Source organism: Palaemon carinicauda, chromosome 8, assembly GCF_036898095.1.
Source record: "Palaemon carinicauda isolate YSFRI2023 chromosome 8, ASM3689809v2, whole genome shotgun sequence".
NCBI lineage: Eukaryota > Metazoa > Arthropoda > Malacostraca > Decapoda > Palaemonidae > Palaemon > Palaemon carinicauda.
In genome coordinates, this window is record NC_090732.1 from 140,929,093 (window position 1) to 140,949,473 (window position 20,381).

A 20,381-nucleotide genomic window follows, 5' to 3' on the forward strand; every position below is an offset into this window, starting at 1 on the left:
ATATATATATATATATATATATATATATATATATATATATATATATATATATATAGAACATTGTTTTTATTGCAATTTATTTCTCAGTCAATCTTGTTTGTATTCTTTTGGATAAGTTAATTTGTCATGTGTAAAACTTAGTTTGCCATTACTGTATTTTTACAGTTATTCAAAAGTACACTTTCACTATTAATTTCACTTTATTTTAGGAATGTTGCCCTTGAACTACTGCGCCATAATTCATGCATAGAAAACGGGTGTAGTCGTTGTTGGCGTTGGAGCAGAGGGGCGGAGGAAGACTGCGAGAGGCGCATGCTTCTTGCGGACGCCACCAGATGGCTTCAAAAGCAGCAGCAGCAGCAGCAGCCATCTCAGGCATCAGCTGATCGCTCGCGCGCCGCTCAGTGTTCGGTTCGCAGTTTTGAGTGGAAGAGTGGGTGTGACTGAACTCCTCAAATTTCATGCCGTTCCAAATCACAATGGAACCAGATATGGAGGAGGATGAACTCCGTATCAGTGTAGTGGATGTTTATGACCTTGCATCTGAGATTGGCAAGGAGTTTGAGAAATTAATTGACAGAAATGGGGCAGATGCAGTGACGGGGCTCATGCCTATGGTGATCAGTGCGCTAGAACAGCTGGAAAAGTTGGCTACGAGGCACGAATCAACCACCTCCTACATCGAAGAGCTAAGGGCTACAATCGCTCATCTTGAGAACGAGAAGATTGGCAAAGCAGAGGACAGGGTGAAGTACGAAAGGGTAAGTGTCGGCAGGGAATTTGCGAATCATTTCTCCTGACAAATCTAGGAAAAAAAAGTTTTTAGCCCGTCACTTGTCGCGGTGTTGTCTACGCTACTTTTAGGTCTGTTATTTACATTGCTTTTGTTCAATGTAGTAGGGCAGTTAAAGTTTCGCTATTTGCAATTGACAGAGAATGATTTGATATCTGTCAAATGAACGTGTTGTGGTCTTCTTGGTGTGCAACATCTTGTAAATAGGTAGACGGAAGAAGCCCTTCTCCCTTTTCCGCTTCCCACCGCGAGAGAAGGTAATCTCCTCCCCTCTCTAACCTTGACAGGGAATGTTGCGGCTGCTGTCACCCGTCGCATTCCTGCCACACCTGTCTCATTGACTCCCCTCCCCCTCACAACAACAACACACCTGTCCAATCAGGCGATTGGATCCCGTTCTTCGATACTGTTAACAAGTTTAGGAAACGCTCGTAGAGATACTAACTCGAGAGTTTTGAAGTATCGGACTTTATTCTTTGTTTGGAAACGCGATTAATTATGAGATGCTGTTAGGCCTATTCACATAAATTATGATAAGTCCGATTGCAATATTATGACGTCACTGGAAACGCAACACGAAGTTGATCTTTTGTAGGGAAATGTTTATGTATCTAGCGGTATTTATGGATATAAATAGTAGTAGGCCTACAGGAAAATGATTCCCAAACTCATTTCGTTAAGGGATGGAAACGTTGATATCATAATTATTCAAACGTACATTTGGATTCAGAGTTCCCTTTATTGACAAAACTGTCACTCGAGGAAATGTGCAGAGTATCTAGAACCAATTACAAGGCTCATGATTGTCTGTTAGGGTTATATCAAGTTAGTTGAATATATATATATATATATATATATATATATATATATATATATATATATATATATATATATATATATATATATATATATATATATTCCGCTTTAGTTACGTTCCCTGTGCGTAATGAATTTGCTCAGCATAAGGTTATTACATGGTTTTCATTTTGATATTTTCTAGTGACAACATAGCTTGAGTTTGGACTCTCGGATGCCGATTATGAAAATATAATTGAAGATGGTTGGCCCTCCCTGTTACAATGTCGATATCGATATTTAGAACTTAGTATGTAAAAGTGGTAACATCATAATATTCTAACGTATCTAATCACACACACACACACACACACATATATATATATATATATATATATATATATATATATATATATATATATATATATATATATATATATATATATATATAATGTGTGTGTGTTGAGGCCCTTTGCGTCAACAGGCGGAGGAAATGTGTGTGTGTGTTATTGAAATATATTTTCCTTTTAAGTCATGCTGTAGGATTGGTTAAAAATCTATGTTCATAATCTTAAATGTCTCAAAATGATTACGGATCATAATGCTAGATAAAGATATATTTTCCTGAAGTGGATCAGAAAAGAAGGACCTTATTCATATTTTAGCATGGCAGGAGTTTTCTCCCCCACTCCGTTTTTTTAATGCCATATTGAGTTACCAGTGGAACCTGGTCTTGAGGTTTCAAACCTGGCTTATTCTTACCATGAAGCCATATGGAAGTAGCCAAGAAAGTTCCTTGCAAATCCGCTAAGATGCAAGACTCATTCACGTGTCCAATGATAAGCCCTAATCATCAATTTCGTTCCTCTTCCTTCATGAGTGCGATCAGCATCAGTCTTGCTTCCTTATTAAGGCGATTACTTCATTTCCTGAGGCAGGCCATGAGCTGATGCGTGGTAAATTGTCAGATTAGCATATTACGACATTGATGTTATACGTTTTTGCCAAAACTAAGTAGAATTATTAAGAGGTCGGAGAGAAGTTTTTCATGTTTATGTACCCGTCTGCATTTTATTTATTTTTGTTTTGGGGATAATAAAAGGAAGAATTTTCAAATATTCATTTTGAACGCTTTTGGATTACTCGGGCCAAGATGTGCAATTACTCGTTCACTTTTTCATATTCAACCATTGTTAGATATGGTCATAAAGCAGGAAAGTAACTTAACTGATACACGTGTATGCGAGTTGATATTTGAACGTTTGTTTTCTATGCTAGTAAAAGTTTAAATTATACTTATGTAGTTATAGACTAGACTCACATTTCGTTACACAATAGAAGAGCCCCAACGTCAGTTATCGCCAAGGCAAACCATCAAATTTTAAAGGGCAAAGCCCAGACCCAATAAACAAACAAAAAACGGTCGAACCTTTAATATGGCAGCTGGTGTCTCACAAGCTGTTTGTCCTGTTGCCATGATCACGGTTTGGGGTGAAATGTTCCCCTACATTTAGTCGGGTGTTTGTTGTGTCTTATGATAATGCAGTGGCGAATAAATGGACTAACGAGACATGGGAAAACTCGCATGCAAGCATTTGCTTTCCATGCTTTTGTTTGTGATGTAGCGCACAGCAGCACCCTGCGCTGTTACCCATCAATGCAGGCCGAGAATCGATATTTCATCGATAAAGTAAACTCTGGAGAAAGCGAAATCATTCTTTCTACTCTGGTTTTCACTCTTAGAATGTATATGCCTGGGGGCAAATATTTTTTATCTTTATGGATCACATCTCCATTTCAAGTTAACATCCTCATGCGTGTTCTTTATCTAGGATTTATCTCTGTCATTTTCAGATTGATTAATTAAATGTAATATACTTTTCATATCAGGTAATGGTTAAGTGAGATTATTATATTGCTTAGTCCGTGTTCCTAAATAATTGAATTCAAAATTAAAGTCGAGAAAGTTGATGGGTTAAGGTTGTCGGGCGCCATAAAAGCCTGGCATATATTACTTGTATGTTGTAAGACTACCTTTATATGGTATTAATCGTCTTTTGATGAGGTAGCGGTTCTGTTTAAATGAAACCTCTCATGTAAGCGAATGCCCGCTGAATGCCAATGCTTCCTTTTAACTTTCACACTATTGCTGAACTTTTGTTTGGCTTTTTCACTTTCATTCGGATGATGCTATTACGGGTAAAAGCGGTCTGATACAGAATTAGACTCGTTGCAGACAACATCAAATTCTTGGTTTTTATAGATGTTAATATTTGCATAAGAGGTCGAAGAGTATCAAAAGACAAGTTTCATATCTTGTATATTGCAATTACCTAATTAAAGCATAATCCTACTGGAAAGTCTAATAAAAGCTAGTGACCACAAAGGTCTATGCAAATGATCATGTAGACTGAATAGTTGTATTTGGTCGCTTGATTAAATGTTGCTATTTAATCAATATTCTGGAGTATCGGAATTAATTGCCATCATACGCCTATAGTTCCTATAAAAAGTCCCATTTTAATATCTAGATTATAAAGGTCCTCTCAATATCTAGATTATAAAAGTCCTCTGGCTACGGGAAGTGAAAGCCTGGTTGCATTTTGCTGGTAGTTGCTGAGCAACGGTATCATGAAAACAGTTTTGAAAAAAAAAAATCTAGTGGTGGCAGGTTTTGTGTTCATACTGTACAAGGACTGAATTTATTTGCATACTGGCCCAGTAACCCGTTTTTGCATCAGAACGAGTTAGGTAATTATGCTATATAATATTCTCTCTCTCTCTCTCTCTCTCTCTCTCTCTCTCTCTCTCTCTCTCTCTCTCTCTCTCTCTCTCTCTCTCTGACAAGAGATTCGTTCTTGGCTGATGATTATCGATAGTGCAATTTTCTTTATTTTTTTCTCACACTCGTTATCAAAATGGTGCAATTGCATGTTACCTTGCATGCCATGCTGTGGTCTAGGACTCTAGGTGGAGATAGACGAAGTGAAAGAGCACTAATCCCGAAATATGTAGTCCTGTGTCATCTAGGTAACGTCCCTGCCTGGTGTTTGCCAGTTGATGGTTAGAGTCCCGCTCAGTCTCGTTATTATTATTATTATTATTATTATTATTATTAAGCTACAACCCTTTATTATTATTATTATTATTATTAATTGCTAAGTTACAACCCTAGTTGGAAAAGCAGGATACTACAAGCCCAGGGGCCCCAACAAGGAAAATAGCCCAGTGAGAATAGGAAACAAGGAAAAATAAACTATTTTAAGAACAGTAACAACATTAAAATAAATATTTACCATATGAACTATGTATACTTTAACAAAACAAGAGGAAGAAAAATTAGTGTGCCCGAGTGTACCCTCAAGCAAGAGAACTCTAACCCAAGACAGTGAAAGACCATGGTACAGACGCTATGGCACTACCAAATATTAGAGAACAATGGTTTGATTTTGGAGTATCCTTCTCCTAGAAGAGCTGCTTACAATAGCTAGTCTCTTCTACCCTTACAAAGAAAAAAGTAGCCACTGAACAATTACAGTGCAGTAGTTAACCCCTTGGGTGAAGAAGAATTGTTTGGTAATCTCAGTGTTGTACGTGTGTGAGGACAGAGGAGAATATGTAAAGAATATGCCAAACTATTCGGTGTATGTGTAGGCAAAGGGAAAAAACCGTAACCAAAGAGAAGGATCCAATGTAGTACTGTCTGACCAGTCAAAGGACCCCATGACTCTCTAGCGGTAGTATCAAAACGAGCGGCTGTGCCATTAGTGTCTGCAACCTCACCATCTCCTTTTAGATTCTAAAGGATAGATTTTAATGCTAGTTTTTCCCTGGTGGAGCCCTTGGGCTTATAGCACTTTTCTTTTCCAACTGGGGTTGTAGCTCAGCTAATGATGATAATAATGCAGGCTAGTTAGTAAAAAGGGGTTGTGTTTTCTACCGCCTTGCAAATTTGCAAGGACCTTGTGTCTCATGTCTATATCTACGTGAATCAAATGATGTAGCCATAGTTTCAATACTGGCAATTATTGCCCACATCGTTATTGGAGTCTCGGTTTTTCTTTTTATCTTGTGCTCCTAATTTATATGTAAACATAGACGAAATTAAATATCATGCAAGTTAAATGGTCCGCGTGAAGTTTTATTTTTTCTTTAAAATTCTTTTGATGTTCGGTGCGCCCTGTGGTTAGCGGTGAGACGTGCAGCGTCCGGTTGTTAAATGCTTAGGGCCTTTCTCTTTTCTGTCTCCTATTTTTTTCTTTTGGTAAAGGAAATGTTTTTATGATATAAGCCGAATGTGCTTGCCAGTTGAATTTGTTTCAGTACTGTGGATTACCTTGGAAGTATTACCGATGTGATGGTTAAAGTAGTGTTTGTGTACAGTAGGCTGAATTTTCGTTAAAGTGACACAGACATATTTATACAATGAGAACGGCTAGTTTAAATGTTAAACTTATATTTATTTATATAAACGTAAGGGAATAATGAAACTTTGTTTTTACAGGATTTTAAAATGATCAGTCCGCTGTTTTCTTTTCTGGTTGAGTTTTTATCTTTTTTTTTTTCACCTGGTTGGTGCCAATCTCTGTCAGCCCTAGTCTGTTGTTGATTATTTTTGGGATGTATCTCCTGTCATGTAGCTTGCTATGTTTTCTCCATGTTTCCTCTGCTATTTCTGGCGCGGATAGCATTTTTAAATAAGTAAATGTTGGTCCATTTCTTAATACTATGTGAATGCTAAGTGTGTGGTAACAGTGCATTTGTATATTTCAATATGTTATATTTGTTTTTCCGTCATAATTCCGATTACACGAGTAATTATTGATGCAAGAAGAATTAACGCCAGCACAGAACATTGTTTTTTTAGTAGCAGCCAATAAAACATATGATGCAAATAAATGAAAATGTATTTGAACTAATTTAGCAAACACTATCGATATTGATTTAGTTAATTGTTAATGCACGCTTAGTAAGTGGTTCGTTAGCAATTTCCTATTGTAAATTCAAATAGGCTGATGGCTGTTGTGTGGTAAGGTGAAACCTATTCATTCCTTATTACGGCTAGATATCATCTTTCACCTGTGTGTTTAGGTGCAAAGACAACTAGGAATAATACAACTGTGTAAATCCAGTAGATGTCCTAATTAGAGGCGAAAGTGGTCAAAGTTTAAACTTCAATCTTTGCTTGTGGTTCTAGCTAACAGACATTCATACTTATCATCATCATCAGTCGTTGCTAGTCCACTGCAGGACAAAGTCCTCAGACATGTGCTACCACACGTGTCTGTTTTATTTATGCCATTCTTAATCTGCAAATTTTCGTTAACCCATAATATATACAAATACATATGATATGTATATGTAAATCTCTCTCTCTCTCTCTCTCTCTCTCTCTCTCTCTCTCTCTCTCTCTCTCTCTCTCTCTCTGTGTAGGTAGGTAGGTAGGTAGGTAGAGAGCTTGCCTCCCTAGCAAAAGAGGGTGTTTTCTATTACCTAAATAGGAATAACGATTTTTTTAGCACGTTCCATTGAAACCCGTTGTGGCCTTGAAGGCCCAAGAAGTTAACTGACTGTTGTTGATTACCGCTATTAATGACAAGGTAAACGACTAACAACCAGTTCCATCGACAATAATGGAGAATGGGAAGACTAACATCTTTTGGAGCAGCTCCTTGTGCTTTTCAATCAACGTCATGCTTGTGAGTATGGACGTTGATATATATCACAAAGCGAATCATTACATGACATCTCGTTTCCGAAAAGGAAGAGACCGTTTGGGAAATCCCACGCTTCATGTTGTTCACTCAAATATTATCATCAACATCAGCCTGCACCCAGTATTTTATTTCCGTGCGCGACCTTCGCCTTTGCACACCCTTTTGTCATGATTATTATTATCACTTATCAGGAAGACGCCGATGTGACGTGTTATGCCTGGCAGAGTTTTTATAAAAGATTTTACCACTCACAATGCCCAGGTAAACACAAAGCGTTGGGGTTGATTTCTAGATATCGGATGTGAATTTTAATTGGGTCTGACGAAATTGGACGACCTCAGATGAACTTATGTAAATTGGAAGCCGGCAAATACATATTTCTTTCACTGACTAGAGTGTCTCAATTGCCATGTCTGCGTGAGTCATCCTCTTGCACACTTGTAGGTTAACCAAGCTAGTTATGGCCTCTCCATCCCACCTGAGTTCTATTTAAGCTTCGGCACACCCTTTAACGCTGCTAACTACTCTGAAGATGGGATGGTTTGTTTGTTTACCCTCTCCTAACTGCCGTGGTCATTGGCATTAGATTTACAGCTGGTGGGGTCGTTGAATGATTCATTTGACAAACACCAAAGTTTTCAGATTTTTTAGATATATTTTTATTTATTTATTCCTCGCTGTATCGGCCACTTTGAAACAATACCTATAATGAAAAAACTAATTGGAATCAAATATCACATTTTGGGGATTTTTGTATCGCTCGTACGCCAAGCTATCGATCAGTGTTCGTTCGGGTGAAGCGAAAGGGAAATATTGTTATGTTCATAACAGGACAAAGTGGAGCGATTCATATATATTGGAAAACAACAATGGGAATCTCTCTCTCTCTCTCTCTCTCTCTCTCTCTCTCTCTCTCTCTCTCTCTCTCTCTCCTCGCTTTATAACAATTAAGCAATTAAATATCTTGTGTTTTGTATTGTCCTATACTGGGTTAGCCGCTAATGCGATTTTTGAAGGAATTTTAATTATTTAATAGTAATACAAAGAAGTAGATGCTGCTTATTTCTGCACGCCAAATTTGATGATAGGAGTCAAAAGAAAGAGGCTAAGTTATAAAAATTATATTGGGAGAAGCGCAGTGGCGAAATAGCTCCATTTTTTTTTTCTTTATTGCCCAAGACCGAAGACGCTGTTTAGGAAGGTTTCTTTGATTTTTGCCTGGTTTGATTTGAGCAACACACACACACACACACACACACACACACATATATATATATATATATATATGTATATAATTTTTTTTTACAGTAAAAAGATGAATGTTTGAACCGTTTGAATGTTGACCGTCTCTTAAGCGATTTGTATATTGTTTGATTTTTTCTTTGTCGCCTTCAATATTATCATATTCAAATGTTCTTGCAATTACGGTCATGATCTTGCTCGAGAAATACTGAAAATAAATGTAGGCCTGCGTATTACTTATTTTAGGAATTGTAGGGATTATCGTTGCAGGGGATTTTTATTTTGTCAAGTCAAATATGGCAAGTGTACGTAGTTCTCTCTCTCTCTCTCTCTCTCTCTCTCTCTCTCTCTCTCTCTCTCTCTCTCTCTCACTGTGAGTGTGTGTGTGTGTGTGCGGAGGCTGGTGCTCTCCTCTTACGAAAGTAGGCCGCCATTGGAAGATGAGATAGACAAATGCTGCGTGCAGTCACGTAAATTGTTTAAATGTTGAGGCTGATTTGTGAGGTGAATTTGAAGCAATTTAAAAACTATATAGTTGAAGACAAATGTGGAATGCGATTATTGATCATAATTCTGATAAGCGACATTTCTAATTGCCGAGGTATTTTATTCTTAAGGGAACCGTCAACAATTGACTGAAAAATGTAAAAAATTCTGAATGTAATCATCCGTGTTATGATATACTGCCCTTTGGGGATGTATTGCTTTCACGGTATTTGTAGCCTTAGACTAAAGCCCTGTCCTCACGATTGAGCATGCCCGACGGGCAAACAGTGGTACCAGGCCACAATAGCTAGTGAAAATGAGGGTTCATGACGCATTCTTCCTAACTATTGTGGTCTGGTATCACTGTTTGCCCATCAGGCATGCTCGATCGCGTGGACAGGGCTTAAGCATGAATCATGATTCAAGTTTTTATCATTTTACATGCTTCCTTTGTCTTTTTTAAAGTACAACACGTCAGAACAAAACATATTTTATTTCATAGAATAGATAGTAGAAGGCTGCACTATTCAATTAAGAAACTTAAAATACTAGATGTTAGTAGTCAGATCAGTTTTGGATTTTTGTAATCTATCATTGTCGGTGATGATACGTAAGATGTTCAATAACGTAAAACAGATGAAGTCCACTAACCAACCGTAACATTTGTTTTCAATTGTTTGATTTTAGTGAGAATTTTGTGCAAATACTGTATATAATTAGAGTTGAACTGTAACGTACGGAAGAACATATCTATGCCATGTTTACGTTTAATTTGATTGAGGAAATCGTTTTAGAGATTAGATAACGATGCAATACTGATTATGATTTTGCGTTTTACCCTTGAGTTGCTTGAGGATTACTGTGTATTGACTTACTGTGATTATATAACAGTTAGCTCTACATGAGTTAATAGGGTAACCGTAGTATATTTAGACATTTCATTGTGACATTTATTTGTTTTTATATTTATTTTACGGTTACTAATCAGTTTAGTTGCCATAATTTATGCTATTCCTAGTTGCAATTTCACTTTGTTTTGTAAATTACAGTATCGACAAAATCTTTCATTATAGTTTATACAGGACAATAAACAGATTTTTTGTAAGCTGTGTATCAACGCAATGATGGGTTTAAGCTTTTGTTTGGACAAATGTCTTTCGTCACATAAAATATTGTTTGTGTGTGAACAAGTGCAGTCTTTAAATGAATGGTGTGCTGAATTATCCTCTATAGACTTCTAATGATTATGGCGGGGAATTGGATTAGGGTTCATGTATATTTGCGGTAGGTCCATGAACATTGATTATATTTAGTAGCAGTAATCATTAATGCCTCTGAATAGTCAAATGATGGGAGTATGCTATTAAGCTGCATTTAATAATAATAATAATAATAATAGGTGTATGTATTCAAGTTACGCCCCCCCCCCCCCTCAAAGGGTGTGGGTGGGGTGAAATTTGAGAGGGCTCCTAATTGCTAACTACAATATCCTTTCAGGCGGGGAATGAAAAATTCTGCAAATGGAGATTACATGAAATTATACAAGTTTTAGTTCCCGTTTATCTTTCTTCCAAAACCAACAAGGAATCTATCTTTCCTTCAACAAAAGCAAAGGGATTTATCTTTCCTCCAGTAACAACAACAAAAAAAAAGGGCCCATCTTTCCTCCAACAACAACAACAAAGGGCCCATCTTTCCTCCAACAATAACAACAAAGGGCCCATCTTTCCTCCAACAATAACAACAAAGGGCCCATCTTTCCTCCAACAACAACAAAAAAAAAAGGGCCCATCTTTCCTCCAACAACAACAACAAAAAAAGGGTCCATCTTTCCTCCAACAACAACAACAAAAAAAGGGTCCATCTTTCCTCCAACAACAACAACAACAAAAAAAAGGTCCATCTTTCCTCCAACAACAACAACAAAAAAAGGGTCCATCTTTCCTCCAACAACAACAACAAAAAAAGGGCCCATCTTTCCTCCAACAACAATAAAAGACATATCTTTCCTCCCCCAACAACGAAAGGGCCTATCTTAACTCCAACAATTAAGGGACCTATCTTTTCTCCAACAACAACAAAAAGGCCTATCTTAACTCCAACAACAATAAAAGGACTTATATTTCCTTCAACGACAACAAAAGGACCTATCTTTCCTCCAACAATAACAAAAGGATCTATCCTTCCTCCTCCAACAACAAAAGGACCTATCTTTCCTCCAACAATAACAAACGGACCTATCTTTCCTCCTCCAAAAACAAATGGACCGACCTTTCCTCCTTCCAGCAACAAAGGGACCGACCTTTCCTCCAACAATAACAAAAGAACTTCTTTCTCCCAACAAGAAAATAGGACCTATCTTTCCATGAACAACAATAAAAGGCCTTACTTTCCACCAGTAACAATAAAACTACCTATCTTTCCACCAACAACAATAAAAGGACATGTCTTTACACCAGGAACAACTATTATTTGAAAAGAAAAGGTATCCAAATGTATTGTTTTTTATGTAAACACCTTGAATTAGATTATGCAAAATAATTGTAACAGAAAACTTGTTTCAATTGAATGATTTTCGTCTAATTGAGCAAAACTAATGTAAGGGATGTAGTCTATCACCAGTCTGTTTGTGTAACTTGAGATGAGATTGGCATTTTTGGATGAAGTTAGGGAAAATTGTTTTTGTACCTGACCGGGTCAGGCATCTTGAAGAGCTTCTGTGGAAATTATATTGAAACTTATTCTAATTGCTATTTTGAAGTCGGCAGAACAATATATCCAGTATGTATTGATAGCTTGCAGTGAAAATGTTACTTATCATCGGAATAACGGTGTTCCTTTCAGTGTGTAGCGGAAGTTGGCTTTGTAATCCTCCTTATTTGTGCTGTGGGAAAATATGCAGTTAGGCTCCTCATTTTTAGGGCATTTTATAATTCTACTTTATGTATAATAAAAACGCACTTCAAAAGTAGATTTAAACTTGTAAGAATTTCATATTCTTTTTCGTAATTTTCCTCTTCCTTCCATGTATGAACTTTGATTTTGTTAGTGTTTTTTTTATCAAAAGGAACTTTATGAAATACACTTTCTATTCTTATATTTAATTTTTTTTTTTCGGTTCATGTAATAATGTTCCCTTCTATGGTGAGAGTAATTTAATCATTTCCAAAATACAACAAAAGTAATGCAATTGAAAACTAGTATCTTCGATTGTCATTTATACCTATCCTGAAAAGTTTTTTTGAGAAGGATAATGTTTTATTTCGGTTTACGCCAATTTTTAGTAATTATATAGAATGCTTTAACCTGCTTTCCCAATCAATATTCAGCATATTGTCGTAGCCTAAATACAATGTCTGATGTATCAAGATGCCTTAGCCAGATCTGAAGGAAATCCTAAATTATTACTGCCATTTATCAAATCAGACCTTCGTTTCCCGCTGCCTCAATATATTCGCTTGGCCTATTCACAGCTGTTGGAGATGCTGCTTCTGTTATATTGTGCGTTAATAGGCGGTGTTGTCAGTGGAAACACTTTTTCATAAGCTGGATTGGAAAGTGCTAAAGTATGACGGCGGAAGCTGATTAATTGTGAACGTGATGTTCGGAGTATTATTGCAATCACAATACCTTTGGTGTTAGTAGTAGAAATGGCGGTGGAGGGTAAAAAAAGACGCAGCAAAAAATATATTCAATGTGTTCTGTGGGTTTATATAGAAAATGTTCTATGGGCTCGTCATCTATTTAATAAATCTTTAACAAAATTAATGTCACGCACCAATAGCTCATTTATTACGCGATTATAGTTTTTCCCCCTAGATTTAACGACACCTTGTGAGACTATAACAGCGGGACAAAAATATAAATATAATTTTTTTTTCTTTTTTTTTATTTTGGTGGAAATCAAATAGATTAGTCATATGTTGAACCCTATCCTGGAAATCAAATTGAGCAGTAAATGAAAAGAAGATTCGCATCCATGGATAGATTTATACAAAGCAGATTATAAGATGCGTTAAGAGAACATCTTGTAAAGGCACAATAATCACCAGCCTTGGCATGACTAACCATGTAGCAGCAAATGGCCACAGCTACACTCCTGATTAGGCTATCTTAGCCACAAATATAACACCAACATGAAAAGAAAAACAGTCGAAACAGAAGATAAGCCTATCTAGGTTTTTCAGCAATAGCCTAGATTTATCAGCTGAAACGAGCGTTACTGCCAAGTGACGATATCACTGTGTGTATCCAAAGCCATGCCTGCTCTTCGACAGTGGACCAGACACTGACAACTGTATCATTTTGTTTGGGTCTGATGAATCACTGCGATTACTTGCTTCCTTTGATATATGGTTGATGGGTGGAAACTCTGAAATGGCTCCATTAGGAGTTCTACAGCTTTAGGTAATACGGCTGCTTTTGCCTATCTGCCAGCGAAAATACAGAATAAATATGAAGCCCTGCTGCAAGCAATAGGCTCACTATCGCGAAATTGAACTCTACCCAGACCCAACAACTATATTTGTTGACTAAGAGCAGGCAGCCATCCGAGATATCAACAATGGTTTTGTGTTGGAAACGCAGGCTTGCTTCTACCAGCAAACTCAGAGTACCTGGAATACCCTCTGAGTACAGAACCTTGACCTGACCCACTACAAAGAGAGTGAAACGACAGATTGACTTCCTGGCTTTTATATTAGTTGGAGATGTTCTAGTGGTATATGTTCCGAAGAGGCCGCTCACCTGCAAGAGTTCTCCGACCAAACCTGTTTGTGGCACTCATATTCTATAGGCCTTGGTACACATGTTGAGAGAAAAAGACGGAATTTCCAGTTCGGCAAACCAGCTGTAAACCTTCGGAACATTCAAGCAGGATTTCCTTTAGAACTTTGTTCATACACCAAGTTACCATGAAAGACTCCCAGAAACAAAACTAATGTGACCGCGGGAACAACAAATTTGTATCTTGTTGGGTACAGAAGAAGAGACAGAAGTGATGGGTAGACTACCCAAGAAGAAAACAAAGAAAGTCTATGTTAATGTACGACAAAGACTAAAAAATTTATGCAAAGACTACACGAAAAGAGGAAATTCCTTGATCAAATGTTACTTGAACTTGGTCACAATATGGGATTCTAGGTATTAAAATTCTATTTTTGAAAGTTGATATAAAAGTGTTCTCAAGTCTGAACAATGATCTTATATGATTTTGAATGAATATATATTTCAGTAAACTTGTATTTGTTGCTATATTTTCCTCTATTTTTAATTAGTACCGTTATTACATGAACTCATTGAAGACGTCAGGAACCTTTTGACTTAAGAAGTGGTTTGGATGATGGGCCAATCTCGTATTCTTTAACACAACATGTAACGAAAGGATGTTACTGTATTTAGCACAAAATTATTATTTAATGTATCGGGATCAATTTGAAATTTTCATGGAATTGATAAGTTTTTTTAATATACAGAAGATTTTCTTTACTCTACCTCTTATATATATATATATATATATATATATATATATATATATATATATATATATATATATATATATATACATATATATATATATATATATATATATATATATATATATATATATATATATATATATATATATATATATATATTTATGTATATATATATGTATATATATATATATATATATATATATATATATATATATATATATATTTGTTATAAAATCCAATTTCAGTTTGTTGACGATATAATGAAAGTCTTCTTCTGTATTACTTTTGTATGTGATTCCTCATATATTAACAAGGGATGGTCTTGCACATATAATTAGTTCAAGTGGTTTAACTTAACTTAGTAGCGTCATGGGATATATATATATATATATATATATATATATATATATATATATATATATATATATATATATATATATATATATATATATATATGTGTGTGTGTGTGTGTGTGTGTGTGTGTGTGTGTATTATAACTGAATAAAAGCTTTCAATACTTTCAAAGTAAACCCTCTTATCTCTGATGTACGATTGTTCTGTATACATAGATTTAAGTATAAAGATGTGTCTTCCCTCACCACAAAAGAAGGAAAAATCCTTTTCAAATATCCTCTTTGATGAAGGATCGATTCACTATTTTGAATGATTTAACAATCGTTCTTTTCAAGGATTTAGATCCTTTTCAGGAGGTAAGTGAATCCTCCCCATGACAGGAACTTTCCTTGAGGGATCAGGACCTTGGATGGTTTCGTTGCGCAACTGAGTGCTGTTGCTGCTGTCTCCTGTTATGTAGTTATTGGTATTAGCGCTTTTAAGTCGTTTTCGCCGTTTTATGAAACTGGTTTTCGTCTCGGCGCGTTCTTCAAGAATTGATTTTCGTGTAGCTGGTTTTATGAATCAGTTTTTGCTTTGTTTTATTGAAAATTCAGTTCTAATTTCGTCTTTTTCACGAATCGTTTTCCGTAGTTTTCGCATATTTAGAATTTTTTTTTCTAAGGGGGATTAGCCGGGTTGTGGTGTGTTAATGCAGTATCTCACGTGTTATTCTGTAGTCTTTACTTAAAATATCTCTGCAGTGTGTCTTCTGCCCTTAGCTGGACCCTCTCTTTAGTTTTTACTTACTGTCCAAACTCTCAGCTTTTACTTCATACCGCATTTGCCGAGTTTTCTCTCTGATTTAGCCTACTTCGGTGCTGAATGGCCTCCTTATCCCCAGCATAAGGGAACAGTTATGCCTTTGTTTTGTTGTATTTATGAATAATTCCTGACTTTGCCGCATCTGAGAATTGATTTTCATTCAGTAGAAGTTTATCCATCAAAATTCAATTTAGGTTCACTCTTGAAAGTTTAATGTTCACCATTCAACGTTAATTCCAAACTTACTGATGTTTTGTTTTCATTAACTTAAATCAGAGAAGACGAGTTTTATGAACTGTTATGTGCCGTTTCTGCTAGATTATTTTCATCAGGTTTCAGACTGCAGTTCTTGTCCCTTGATGTCACAGGAACGCAGACAATTTCCAAGAATATCAAATGAATTGATCTCGCTCATTTTTTACTTCTACGACGTTTCCTCCTTATAATGGTGTCGATCCTAATTGCATTACTAGTATCTCCTGTTTTGTTGTGTGATAGACATCTTACGCGCACACACACACACACACACATATATATATATATATATATATATATATATATATATATATATATATATATGTATATATATATATATATACATATATATATATATATATATATATATATATATATATATATATATATATATATGTGTGTGTGTGATATACTAGCGTACGTCACCTGTCAACATACATACATATACCAAGGCACTTCCCCTAATTTTGGGGGGTAGTCGACATCAAACAAATGAAACAAGAAAGGGGACGTCTCTTTTCTATGTTCCTCCCAACCTTACAAGGGACCCACGGCTGGTATTGCTAGGGTGGCACAGCCTATCCTCCCACATTATCCAGCACAGATGAAGCTTCATAATGCTGAATCCCCTACTGCTGCTACCTCCGCGGTCACCCAAGGCACCGGAAAAAGCAGCAGGGCCCACCGGAACTGCGTCACAATCGCTCGCCATTCATTCCTATTTCTAGCACGCTCTCTTGCATCTATCCTCCTATCACCTAGAGCTTCCTTCACTCCATCCATCCACCCAAACCTTGGCCTTCCTCTTGTACTTCTCCCATCAACTCTTGCATTCGTCACCTTCTTTAGCAGACAGCCATTTTCCATTCTGAACATGGCCAAACCACCTCAACACATTCATATCCACTCTAGCTGCTAACTCAGTTCTTACACCCGGTCTCACCCTCACTACTTCGTTCCTAACCCTGTCTACTCGAGATACACCAGCTATACCCCTTAGACACTTCATCTCAAACACATTCAATTTCTGTCTCTCCGTCACTTTCATTCCCCACAACTCCGATCCATACATCATAGTTGGTACAATCACTTTCTCATACAGAACTCTCCTTACATTCATGCCCAACCCTCTATTTTTTACTACTCCCTTAACTGCCCCCAACACTTTGCATCCTTCATTCACTCTCTGATGTACATCTGCTTCCACTCCACCATTTGCTGCAACAACAGACCCCAAGTACTTGAACTGATCCACCTCCTCAAGTAACTCTCCATTCAACATGACATTCAACCATGCACCACCTTCTCGTTCATCTCATAACCTTACTCTTACCCACATTAACTCTCAACTTCCTTCTCTCACACACCCTTCCAAATTCTGTCACTAATCGGCCAAGCTTCTTTTCTGCATTTGCAACCAGTACAGTATCATTCGCAAACAACAACTGAATTACTTCCCATTCATGGTCATTCTCGTCTACCAGTTTCAATCCTCGTCCAATTACTCAAGCATTCACCTCTCTTACCACTCCATCAACATACAAGTTAAACAACCACGGTGACATCACACATCCCTGTCTCAGTCCCACTCTCACCGGAAACCAATCGCTCACTTCATTTCCTATCCTAACACATGCTTTACTACCTTTGTAGAAACTTTTCACTGCTTGCAACATCCTTCCACCAACTCCATATAACCTCATCACATTCCACATTGCTTCCCTATCAACTCTATCATACGCTTTCTCCAGATCCATAAACGCAACATACACATCCTTACCTTTTGCTAAATATTTCTCGCATATCTGCCTAACTGTAAAAATGTGATTCATACAACCCTTACCTCTTCTAAAACCACCCTGTACTTTTAAGATTGCATTCTCTGTTTTATCCTTAATCCTATTAATCAGTACTCTACCATACACTTTTCCAACTACACTAAAAAATTAATGCCCCTTGAATTACAACACTCGTGCGCATCTCCCTTACCCTTGTATAGTGGTACAATACACGCACAAACCCAATCTACTGGTATCATTGACAACACAAAACACATATTAAACAATCTCACCAACCATTCAAGTACAGTCACACCCCCTTCCTTCAACATCTCGGCTCTCACACCATCCATACCAGATGCTTTTTCTACTTCGTTTCATCTAGTGCTCTCCTCACTTCCTCTCTAGTAATCTCTCTCTCATTCTCATCTCCCATCACCGGCACCTCAACACCTGTAACAGCAATTATATTTGCCTCCCTATTATCCTCAACATTCAGTAAACTTTCAAAATACTCCGCCTACCTTTTCCTTGCCTCCTCTCCTTTTAACAACCTTACATTTTCATCTTTCATTGTCTCTTCAATTCTTGAACCAGCCTTCCTTACTCTCTTCACTTTCCAAAACTACTACTTATTCTTTTCATATGAATGACCCAATCCCTGACCCCACATCAGGTCAGCTGCCCTCTTTGCCTCGCTTACCTAGCGCTTTACTTCCACATTTTTCTCTCTATATCTTTCATACTTCTCTACACTATTACTCTGCAGCCATTCTTCAAAAGCCCTCTTTTTCTCTTCCACTTTTACCTTCACTCCTTCATTCCACCATTCACTGCCCTTCCTCATGCTGCCTCCAACAAACTTCTTGCCCCACAAATCACTTGCAATCCCAAAAAAATTTGCTTTTACTAACTTCCACTCCTCCTCTAAATTACCAGTTATACTTACTTTCACTTCGTTATATGCCATTTTCAACTTTTCTTGGTATTTACTTTTTACCCCCGGTTTTATTAGCTCTTCAACCCTCACTAGCTCCCTTTTACATCCACCTACTCTATTCCCCCACTCTTTTGCTACAAATGATGGCTAAATATTTAGATAGATATGCACGCAAACGCACCTCTCTCACTAGCCTATAACTACTCCCTCTCCCCCTACCAGAGAGACATGGAAAAAAGTATATATATATATATATATATATATATATATATATATATATATATATATATATATATATATATATATATATATATATATATATATATATATCACCTACTACACCTATTGATGCGAAGGGCCTCGGTTAGATTTTGCTAGTCGTATCCATATTGGGCTTTTAAATCAATACTTCTCCAATCATCGTCTATTTCACGCTTCATAGTTCTCAGCCATGTAAGCCTGGGTCTTCCAACTCTTCTAGTACATTGTGGAGCCCAATTAAATGTTTGGTCAACTAATATCTATTAGGGAGTGTGAAGAGCATGACCAAACCATCTCCTTCTACCCCTCAACGTGATCTCATCCACATATGGCACTCGAGTAATCTCTTACAGTTTCATTTTCAATCCTGTCCTGCAATTTAACTCCCAATATTCTTCTGAGGGTTTGTTCTCAAATCAACAAAAGTCGTACCATGAATCATGTCCATACAGTCACACCAACCTCACTAAACTGATATATAGCCTGATTTTTATATGTAATTTTAGGCAATTTGATTTCCAAATTTTACTTACCCTAGCCAGTCTGATTTGCTTTTTTCAATATTTCATTAAATTCCGATTCTAAAGACCCTGTATTAGAGATCATAGTTCCTAAATATTTAAATGATTCTACCTCATTAATTCTTTCTCTTTCCAATGATATTTCATCTTCCATTGCAAGTTCCGTTCTTATCATCTGTCTTTCTTCTCTTATTCTTGAGCCCAACTTCATGTGATATTTCATGCATTCTGGTAAGCAAGCATTGAAAATTCTGTGGTGTGCTAATGAGGACAGCGTCATCAGCATACTCTAGGTCTGCTAATTTCCTATTACCGATCCAATGCACTCTTTCTCCGCCATCCCCCAACTGTTCTATGCTCTACAAAATCCATGAGGAGGATAAACAACTTAGGCTAGGTGACAACACATTCCCTTGGAGTACTCCACTGTTCAATGGAAATTCATTTGATAGGACTCCTCTAACATCAGCGCTGCACTTATGCTCGTGAACAGACTTAATCAAATTTACATATTTAAGAGGAACTCCATGATAACGCAGGACTCTCCACAAAACTGGCCATTGCATACCATCAAAGGCTTTTTCATAGTTCACAAATGTCATATATATATATATATATATATATATATATATATATATATATATATATATATATATATATATATATATATATATATATATATATATATACACAGGAAATCGCCTAAAATGTGAGGAAAGTTAGCCGCATTTGTGTATTTACACTTCAGTTAGAGTACACACAAAACACAAAATTTAGTATGAATCATTACTAGTTCCTAATATACATACTGTGCATGCGAGAGACATATGCTCATATACCGCTTTTGGTCTAGAATATATGCAAACAAGAAAAATTTATCAAAGGCATAGTTTTGCAAAAAATCGGCGTTTTCTCATATATCCGTATTTGGTACCTGAATCGTGGACAGCAGATGTGA

The 20,381-nt window shown here is 36.7% G+C and overlaps 1 protein-coding gene across 4 annotated transcripts in view; it reads left to right on the forward strand.

Moving 5' to 3' along the window:
* Positions 1-345: 345 nt before the first annotated feature.
* Positions 346-20,381, forward strand: part of Rilpl (Rab interacting lysosomal protein like) — a 474,364-nt gene continuing 454,328 nt past the window's right edge. For 3 of the 4 annotated variants that reach the window (XM_068379106.1, XM_068379107.1, XM_068379108.1), the window contains exon 1: positions 346-761. In XM_068379106.1, coding sequence (XP_068235207.1) covers positions 462-761 — 300 coding nt within the window. In that variant the 5' untranslated portion in view covers positions 346-461. The remainder of the gene's footprint in view (positions 762-20,381) is intronic. The other variant, XM_068379109.1, reaches the window with a different exon arrangement.